The following is a 10,347-nucleotide window of genomic DNA, read 5'->3' as shown; positions in this document are numbered from 1 at the left end:
CACGATGGGACAATGTCTTCTTCTTCTTACATTTTTACGGCGGTTGGCACCCCTATATTTGGTGCATTACCGCCACCTTCTGCTCCGCAGTATGCATCAGACAGTAGGCTTCTCTTTACCCCAGAAACAAAACCACCCCAATATATATATATATGCACATACACATATACATACACACATACACACATACACACACATACATATATATACAAAAATCTTTCTACGTCTCCTTTCTTTAAAGCCCTCTTTGCCAACTTGTCCGCCCTCTCATTCCCACTCACCCCTATATGTGCTGGAACCCATATGAATTTAACCTGACCTCCCTGGTTGGTTATTCGTGTGACTGACTGAAGGACTTCATACAGTATGTCTTGACGACTGCATGAACGAAAAGATCTTAGGCTTGCTAGGACTGAAGCTGTATCGGAGCATATTAGTACCCTTTCCTGTTTTGCCTTTTCCACCCATCGTAATGCCACCAGCACTGCCACCATCTCCACTGTGTAGACCTCTAGACTATTAGATGTTCTCCTGTTGATCCCTATTCCTTGGTCTGGTATTGCCACCCCAAATCCTGTCACTCCTGTCTCAGGTTTCTTAGCACCGTCCGTATAAATCTTAGTATATTCACTGTATAGTTTCATTACTCGATATTCAAATGCACTTAACAAATCCCCTATTCCTTTCTTTTTCTTTTTTACACCTAACAGATACCAGTCAACTTCAGGCCACACAAGTGTCCATGGAGCCACCACCGGGTAAACCACAGTGGGGCTTATACTCAGACCAATCACATTGAACTCCCTCGCAATGTCATTGCCTACCCGACCAAAGTTATCTTTCTGGCTCCTCCCATTCTCCCAGACGACCTGCAACACTCCTTTTGCAGGGTGAGAATCATTGTGTCCCTGCAAATTAGCCCAGTAGTTTGCCATTATGGGACAATGTCTGTCACGCTAGTCTTTTACTTTGAAGTCAAAGTAGCAATACCAAAGTAGAATAGAGTGAACTAGCCTTCTTTGTTAGAAGTAGAATTACTTAATTATTATTATTAAGTAAAAGTAGTGCATATGAATTTAAAATAGTGGATCATAATTAGTGATGCATTCATGTGTAAATCACTTTAATGTTGCAGCTAAGGTGGCGCTAATGCTAATTCCTTTATTTTGGTGCAAATCTATTAAAAATAATAAAATCCTGTTTTTACATTAATAATAATCTAATGATGTATTATATCATTGTATAAAGTCACAGGGTACAATTTCATACTTTAGATGTTCGTCATTAAACTGACATACTCTTACTTAAATAACATATTCGATGCATGACTTTTGCTAATCGATTTTACAGTGTGATAATAGTACTTTTACTGAAGTAAAGGATCAGAATACTCCCAACTCTGGTTTTAAGACTCAAAAGAAGTTGCTTGGCTTTTCACGAATTCAAAAGGACAAGAACCCATAATAATAATTCGGCCCAGCCCAAGCTCTCCCCTCTCCTGCAGATGGTGGATGGTGTGCTCCACCATCTGCAGGAGTTCCTCACGTTCTCCTTCCTGTCAAAGAGAAAGCAGCATGAGTATTTAAATGACACTTATGCATGGGATTGGATGATATTAATATAATAATTCCAATTACTTATAGGATGTTCTTGTGTAGCATAACCTTGTGCTGCAAAATGGCGATGCATTGTTGAGACCTCAAAGACGTCGAGCAGGAGTTCCTCACCTTCTTCTTCCTCTCTAAGTCCATTTATACATTTTCTGTGTGTGTGTGTGTGTGTGTGTGTGTGTGTGTGTGTGTGTGTGTGTGCGTGCGTGCGTGTGTGTTGTCATCTCAGCCATGGATGATGCCTGAGCTGGACCAGGGTTGGACGCTGATTGGGGTCTTCAACGAAACATCTCTGCATGAAATCCTGGCATTCTGGAGAGAAAGAAGGAGAAGAAAGGCGGCATCCGAATGTCAACTAAAATCCACAGATTTGTGTCTGCTGACATGCTTCTGTATGTTTTTCTTACCTTCAGTCAGAGTCTCGTTGAGTAAAGCATCTTACCGGAGAAGGCGCGGTAAGTGGCTCTTGTCCTAAAGAAGCAACTCAAATTAAAATCAATGAGGCGAACTCGCGGGATGTCCGAGCTGGTCTCAATTAAGATGTTTTTCATCTTAATGTCCTGGTGGAAGATCAATCCGTCCTGAAGCTCAATCGCTGCATCCATCAGCTTCAGTATAATCTGACAAAAAGAGAGAGATGAGGGATCGGAGAGGAATGGTTTGAAGTTTCTAAAACCATCTTTGAGCCATAGGCACTGAAATAATAATAATAATAAATTTTATTTGGAGGCGCCTTTCAAGTCACCCAAGGTCACCTTACAATACAATAATACAGGATAAAAGATAAAAGCATGAAAGATAGGAACAACATTAAAACAGAACATCAACATAAAAACAAGTGAAGTGCACAGGGTCCAGTTATAAAGAGTATGCCAGTTTGAACAGGTGAGTTTATACACAAGAGATGTTCAGTAGATTCTGTAATAACTATCTCTAGTCTATTTTCTCCTCCAAATAAGTTTAAGTGACCTGGAGCTTTGTCTACAACCTGTTTGACTTCACACATTGTCTCTTGATCATTTAGAGCAATTACTTTGGTGAGTATACTGGTATCATGATCAACAGAAACAATGGCCCAAAACAACAAACGTAAATTGCAAAATAAAAATGGTTGAAGTAGCCTTGTAGTTCATGTAAAAGGTTAAAAACACACAAGGATCCTCCAGGAGCTTACCTTGGCCTCCTCCTGTGTATGGAGCCTCCGTTGCGTTCTTTGTAGCTGGACATGTCCTCGGCAGGGATCGGTCTCTCCAGCACCAGGATCAGCTCCTGGTCCAGATCGTACCAGTCCAGCAGGGACCCAGGTGCTGACGTACCCACTGATCCCCTTGTTTTGTCCTGCAGTCTCAACATGACGGCGACCTCTGAGGGGAGCACCTTTCCATCACCGTCCTGAAACTTCACAAAAGAGAGGAGGATAAGAGATAACTGTGTGTGTGTGTGTGTGTGCCTCAAATTCTGCTAAAAAGACAAACACATTTGTTTTAATATAGTTATGAGTCACAACTGTTATATTACATTACCTACATTCTACTATGAATCCCTTCAATGTTATATTTAATATAAATCCTAATGTTACACTAACATGAGTTAAACAAATAGTATGCCTTCCAAGACCTCAATACAACTAAAATGTCTCACTGTCCTCTAGTGGCATCTATCATGCAGGTAGTTTTATTTGTCCTGTTTTTGACATACTATCCCCAGCCCAATACAATTGAGGTGAATTAAATGTAGTTTGTGCTGATCACATATATATATATATTGCATATAAAATTGCTCCAGTAGCTCTACGGTGTATGAATATTAGTTTCTGCTGATGTGCAGGTTGAACCTTAGCTCCTCCCATCAGTGTATGAATGGGTGTGAATGGGTGAATGATGTCATGTAGTGTTAAACCACTTTGAGTGGTCGGAAGACTAGAAAAGCACTTTACACGTGCATTTACCAATATTCAATTCAATTCAATTCAGTGTAATTTGTATAGCCCAATATCAAAAATTACAAATTTGCTTTACAGGAAAAAAAGGGAAGAAACCTTCAGGAGAGCAACAGAGGAGGATCCCTCTCCCCGGATGGACAGATGCAATAGATGTCATGTGTACAGAATGAACAGCATTACAAAGTTACATAAACACATCACATGAATATGACAATGTATGAATGGACCTCCAATCCATGAAACAGAAGGAGGTAGAGAGGAGGGGGGGCGGCATCAGCAGGGCCAACGCGGGAGGCCGGCTCACCAGGTCAAACCTGATTCAGCCCTAACTATAAGCACTATTAAAGAGGAAAATCTTAAGTCTATTCTTAAATGAGGTGACTGTCTGCCTCCCGGACTGAGAGTGGAAGCTGGTTCCATAAAAGAGGAGCTTGATAACTGAAGGCTCTGGCTCCCATCCTACTTTTTAGGACTCTAGGAACCACAAGTAGCCCCGCATTTAGTGAGCGCAGCTCTCTAGTGGGGCAATATGGTACTACAAGCTCCTTAAGATATGATGGTGCATCACCAATCAAGGCTTTGTAGGTGAGGAGAAGAATTTTAAATGTGATTCTTGATTTTACAGGGAGCCAGTGCAGAGCAGCTAATACAGGAGTCATGTGATCTCTTTTCTTAGTTTTTGTGAGTACACGAGCTGCAGCATTCTGGATCAACTGGAGGGACTTAAGAGACTTATTAGAGCAGCCTGATAATAAGGAGTTGCAGTAATCCAGTCTTGAAGTAACAAACACGTGAACCAGCTTTTCTGCATCTTTTTGGGACAAGATGTGCCTGATTTTTTAAATGTTACGTAGATAAAAAAATGCAATTCTTGAGATTTGCTTAACGTGGGAGTTAAAGGACAAGTCTTGGTCAAAGATAACGCAGAGATTCATTACAGTGGTGTTGGATGCAAGGGCAATGCCATCTACAGAAACCACATCACCAGATAATTGATCTCTGAGGTGTTCAGGGCCCAGTAAAATAACTTCAGTTTTGTCTGAGTTTAACATCAGGAAGTTGCAGGTCATCCATGTTTTTATGTCTTTAAGACATTCTTGAATTTTAGCAAGCTGGTTGGTCTCCTCAGGTTTGATCGATAGATATAATTGAGTATCGTCTGCATAGCAATGAAAGTTTATGCAGTGTTTCCTGATAATATTGCCCAAAGGAAGCATATATAAGGTAAATAAAGTTGGTGCAAGAACAGAACCTTGTGGAACTCCGTGATTAACGTTGGTGGTCATTGAGGCTTCATCGTTTACAAATACAAATTGAGATTGATCTGATAAATAGGATTTAAACCAACTTAGTGCGGTACCTGAAATGCCAATCGACTGATCCAGTCTCTGTAATAGGATGTCATTACATCATCCTTTGTTAAAAATGAGGTCCAGAGATGTCCGTCCCTTTCGTTCCCATGGTGTGAAGCTCTCACTCAGAAAGCTGCTGTAGAAACCCCGTGTTTACATTTGAGCACTTACTTCCAGGCCTCCTGAAAAAAGGTCACAACAATAAAATGATATACTGCAAATACACATGTTATATTGCTCTCTTTCCATGACCAATAGCCATCTCATGATGTGTGTTCAAAGAGTTGGTCCTTTTGAGAAGATTGATACTACTGTCACATCTGTCTGCTGAACGGGAGCCAGCAGTAAAAGCACCAGTCGTTGCTTTCACTTTGTTGTTTTGAATGATTAAACAGACAAACATGCTAATTAGTGACCACCGGAGGTGCTGGGAGGCACATTTTACCCTCTTGGACTTGGGCTGTTTCCCCCTATTTCCAGTCTTCATTTATTGGTATCAATAAACTATTTCTTTAAGTATGGAGCTGGAGTCGGGACATAATTAGCCGAGCTGAACTTGGACACTGGAAGCAGGGGGAAACAGCGAGCCTGGCTCCGTCTAAACACCTCTAAAGCCTTCTTATTAAATGGTAAATGGACCTGTACACCTGTACTTGTGAGTCTTCTGACCACTCAAAGTGCTTTAAAACTACATGACATCATTCATACACTGATGGGAGGAGCTAAGGTAACTAACATTAACACTTTCATACAGGAGTGATAACAAATCACACCTGGTCTCTGTAAAGATATTCATTCATAAATAAATATATCCAGGGGGCATCCTTAAGCACAGTTTACAGTAAACAAAGTCCTCTGTCGGTGAGGGGCAGTAAAACATGTTTAATAAATAGTTAAAAGACAGAAAAAAAGAAGCTGTCTATGCTACAAATCAGCTACACTTTAACAATTTTTAAAAAAAACACCTCTGGATATTTGCGTGAAGGTATCTCTTTCATCGTGAAGAAAACGAGAAGCAGGTCTGATCCAGCCTCATGCTGCTAACCCCCCTGGAGTCCTCTGTGGAACCTCTGTGGAGCCTCCGTGAGCAGACCCTCTCAGTGCTATCAGGAGACAGGACCACTAAGTCATAAGCCTGATGTTGTGTGTCTCTTCCCTATATTATTAGATTGTTTTTTTAATCTACAAGGTTTGCATTCATCCCAAAAACTTTGTTTGGTTTTTATCTGCTCGTTGTTGATTTTTAGGAACTATAAATAATCTCGCACAAAAGAGCCAAAGATGTAACAACACGCTGTAGATTTCAAAACTGTATATCAAATGTGAGGAAGAGTCAGAAGGTTGAAAGTGAAGAGGGCGTGGCTGAGTACAAGCATGGTGAACGATTTGGGCATATTAGCTTTCTAACTTGCTCAAAAGACACCGTCCTAACCGTCCCCCTGTCCCGACTGACCCCACAGCAACACCTATAACTTATCTACACATTTGAGTCACTTGTTTAAAGCAACTGTGAGCAGCCACAAAGGTAAATGGATGAATAAAAGAATGTAAGAGACCAAAATAATGAATAAATAAATCTGAGTCTTCATTGAAAGAAATATAATACACAGTTCTTCTGTTGCTGAATAAATGGATGTTGAGCAACACATTGCTTCAATCCACATACGTAAAACCAGTCCATTTGTTAGATTAGAGCAGTTTCTGCTGCACATGCAACTTAATGTATCTCTGTAATATACATTTTAAATTCTCTCAACACATGGGCGTATGTGGTGAGTAAAGGAGTTACCCATGATGCAAAGTGAATGACCTACTGCTGGGATATATACAAGCTAAATATAATATAAACCTTCATTTAACCTGCTTTATTATTACTTTATTGTTCAATTTGCACAGTAAATATTCTGCTTTTTGTTAAGTCTTCAGTTTATATATGATTGTAATAAATGCAGTATACTTTAGGTTATACAATATTATAATTGTTTATGTGTATTTCAGCATGGTAAAAACGAAGACGATGCAATATATATACGCCAACATTACCAAAAGTAAGATGTGTTATTGAGGGACATTATATATATGTCAACATTACTAGTAGTAACATGCGTTATTGAGGTGTCATGTCTGTATTTGTGATGGACTTAAGAGCAGACTTTGCTTCATAGACAAAGGTCACATGGTTACCATGGGGATTGGGGCACCAGAGGTGCAGACGAGATCTTAAGACTGGGAGTGGATTTTCTACAAAACTATCTGTTAAACCCTGGCTTCCAAGGCAAAAACATGGTCAAATCACCAAAATATTACGATACACAAAGTGGAAAGACTCGTAGAACGCGTTGATATGGTTGTTATGTGGCGAACGCACGTACGCACAAGCAAGAACGTACACGAACACAGACACACACAGTCAGCCATTTTGTCCAACCAAAGCTAACGTTATGCTAGCATTACATTCATTACTCTGCCTCTCCTCCGAAAGACTTCAGTTGGCTTGTGTATGTTAAACTGCACTGATTAGCTCATATGAAGCACCTGTTTCCCTTATGCGGCGTTTACACCAAAAGCGTTGGGAAAATTCGCAACGCTTTTGGTGTGAACGCAGCATTAGAAAAGTCATAGCACACGATTCCCGCTCAACGCCACACGTTCTGATGCATTTTGCGGGACGAGTTACTGTGAAAAGTTTTGTGCGGGACTATGATTATGATTATTAAGCCCGCAGGAGATCAATCAGTGTGCTTGCTGCACAAGTATTTCAGCCTTGTTGCGCCACACCGAATAACATTATACTCCTGATCTTCATTCTACAGAACGCTAAAAAAACTACTGTAGTTAGTTTTACACTCATTTTACCGTGGTATACAATACAGAAACTACAGGATCATTGTTGCCATTAATTTATTGTTAATTTGACAAGAGACATCCTAAAGTGCTCCACGGTGTCGACTAGATTCTTCCATAGACATTCAGACACTATATTCATTATTTAGATTGGTTTAAGCACTTGGAAACCCCGTCCACAGAAGAAAAAAAACATAAAAAACAGTAAAAGTTATAACAAAGTTTCCATGTGGATACTGTCAAATTACATCAATAACCTTTCCACAAAATGACATTTCATCTATAAAAAGACAGAGCATATAAATCCATATGTACACACTAAGTTGCACACAAACTTCTATTTTTTTATTTAATATGCAAAGTGCTGATTGAGTACTCCATAAATAATGTCCTCAAGTTGTTCTTACAGAACAGTCCACAACATGAACATGTAATAGTCCTGTTCTTGCAGAGGGGAGGGACAGCAGTCTGTCCCTGTATGACTATGTGGATTCCCTTGTACAGGTGGTGGTCTTGTGTTGGCGATGGTGGTCTTGGCGGTGGGGGTCTTGGTGGTGGTGGTCTTGGTGTTGGTAACACTATATTCTCTTCCTCTGGTGGCTCAAGATGTCCCAAGTACTAATGCAGAAACCACTTGTCAGTGAGGATGCAGTGTTGCAACAAGAATGACGTGGAGGATCAAATCGGTGTGTCCCATCATTGTCTGTGGTCCATTTAACACACCAACATTTCATGGAAACTCTTGATCATTTCTAAAAATGTTCAATCTTCAATGTCTTTCTAAATATCCGCTTAAAAATATATATATACACAAATGTTTACCTGACTTTAAAAATGTTGAGAATACAATTATTCTTCATATGTGGTTGTCTTTAGACTTGAGAGCTAGTGCACTCATTGGCTTGAGGGGGTTACCGTTCAGTAGCCCCTCATCTGCATTTCCTTCACCACGGTATGTGGTCCTGGTTCTGGAGCAGGTGGACTTCAGGAACCAGCGAAGGAGAAGAACTGAAGGAGCCACTATCACAAACACCACAGCTGCTGTTATGGCCACGGCGGCCCAAGTTCCAATTTGCTCCTCTTCAGTTGTGCTCTTTGTCTTCATCAAAGAGATGAAAGAATAAGATTTAAGTTAGACATATATACACAAAGACAGTCAACTAGGAGACCGGTGTTCGACCCCACATGGGGGGGTTATGGTCGTGGATTTGTTGCATGAACCTAAGTCGTCTCGAAATGAAAGTTGTGATCTCTCGAAAATCTATACATTTTATTTTGTGATTTTGTTATTTCACGAATTGCAGTAAGACTGTGTTGTAAGACGAGGCCCAGCATTTACTCAAGTAGCCTGGTGTAGTTAAATATAAGTGTAACAGACTGTCTCATGTGTGTTGGTGTTGGAGATGATATGTCCCTGTGGGGTTGCTGTAGAGAGGAAAAGTAACTGGACTGTGGGGGAACAACAAATAAAGTTGAGAGTGAACGACATGTGTTTTAGCCCGCTAAATTTATCCAAATTTTAAGACATTGATTAAACATCCACATTATAGATACATATTTTGCAATATTAGCTTTCAACTAAGAAGTTTGGATGTCATTTATTAGTTAGGGTGAAAAACTAAGACGTATTTATATGTAAAGATATGGTAATGATATACGTACATATAAATAAATAAATATATATTTATTTATATGTATGTATATCTTTACCAGCGGCTAAATAAGAGTGATGTACACACAATAATACAGTACATTATTCTGGACATGAGTACTTTTTACTTGAAGTATACGTACATAAGAACACATTTGAAGGCAGGACTATTTGTATTTGTAACATAGTATTTCTTCTATTACTTTTACCTCAGTAGAAGTTGTGGATCCTACTTCTTCCACCACCTCAGTAGGCGTCGTCCGATCCGGGGAACTTCTGATCCTCAACCTCACAGCAGCGGGATCTCCCCAGCCTTGTCGCGCGCCGTTAGTGCGCACCGAGCAGAAGTAATCACCGGGGTGCTCCGGCAGCACCCGGTTGAAAAGGAGCGAGTAGTCGCCTAGTTTCCCATCGGGGGACAGAGACTGGGTCCCATCAGATGCTGGGCCGTATGTGACCTCTCCAGAGGACACATTCAGCTCCAGCACCGTCTCTTGGCCCTTTTCCCACCGGATAGAGTGCACATGTTGAACTTTGGTGTAGTAGCACAAGAGTTTGGCCGGCCCCCCCTCGGAGACTGACTCTTCAAAGCCTATGAGGACAGACAGGTGGATGGTGTGCTCCCGGCCGCCGCATCCTAACTCATAGAGTCCCGTGTCGGTGTAAACGGTGCTGTTGAAGGCAAAGGGCGCGCCGTGAATCCCCCGGTCCTCGTAGTTCCCGACCGGCTTCCAAACACCTCGTTCCCGAACAGCCACCGGGGAGATGCGGTGGTTTTCGACCTTGGAAAGTTTCCCCGAATCGTTGATCGGACAGTTTTCAATCTCTGGAAACGTAACGGGGTCCCCCAAAAGTACGTGCACACACTCTCCAAAAGAAATAAGGCAGATCATTATGGCCACGACCTGCAGTATCAGTGCCATCTTCCTAACTCCTTCCGCTGTAATG

At 41.0% G+C, this 10,347-nt stretch overlaps 1 protein-coding gene across 2 annotated transcripts; it reads right to left on the bottom strand.

Annotated features, from left to right (window-relative positions):
• Window positions 1-7,781: 7,781 nt before the first annotated feature.
• LOC117750357 lies at window positions 7,782-10,347 on the bottom strand. 2 transcript variants are annotated; one of them, XM_034561538.1, is made up of 3 exons: window positions 9,609-10,347; window positions 8,664-8,847; window positions 7,782-8,366 (listed from the first exon to the last, which is right to left on the bottom strand). In XM_034561538.1, exons 1-3 carry the CDS (start codon window positions 10,320-10,322, stop codon window positions 8,350-8,352), a joined length of 915 nt encoding a protein of 304 aa, XP_034417429.1. In that variant the 5' UTR covers window positions 10,323-10,347; the 3' UTR covers window positions 7,782-8,349. The 2 variants fall into 2 exon arrangements, with proteins under 2 accessions (XP_034417429.1, XP_034417427.1); XM_034561536.1 differs by having other exon boundaries at window positions 7,782-8,847.

This window comes from Cyclopterus lumpus, chromosome 21 (assembly GCF_009769545.1).
Source record: "Cyclopterus lumpus isolate fCycLum1 chromosome 21, fCycLum1.pri, whole genome shotgun sequence".
In the NCBI taxonomy this organism is placed as follows: domain Eukaryota; kingdom Metazoa; phylum Chordata; class Actinopteri; order Perciformes; family Cyclopteridae; genus Cyclopterus; species Cyclopterus lumpus.
The sequence above is the reverse complement of the archived record's forward strand: the minus strand, read 5'-3'. Positions and strand labels throughout refer to the sequence as shown.

Bases quoted from the DNA above. Each gene is read 5' to 3' on its own strand.
- LOC117750357 (XM_034561536.1), bottom strand. From the start codon at position 10,322: ATGGCACTGATACTGCAGGTCGTGGCCATAATGATCTGCCTTATTTCT. The intron at 8,848-9,608 runs GTAAAAGTAATA...TCTTTGATGAAG, and splicing joins GATCCACAACTTCTACTGAG to ACAAAGAGCACAACTGAAGA.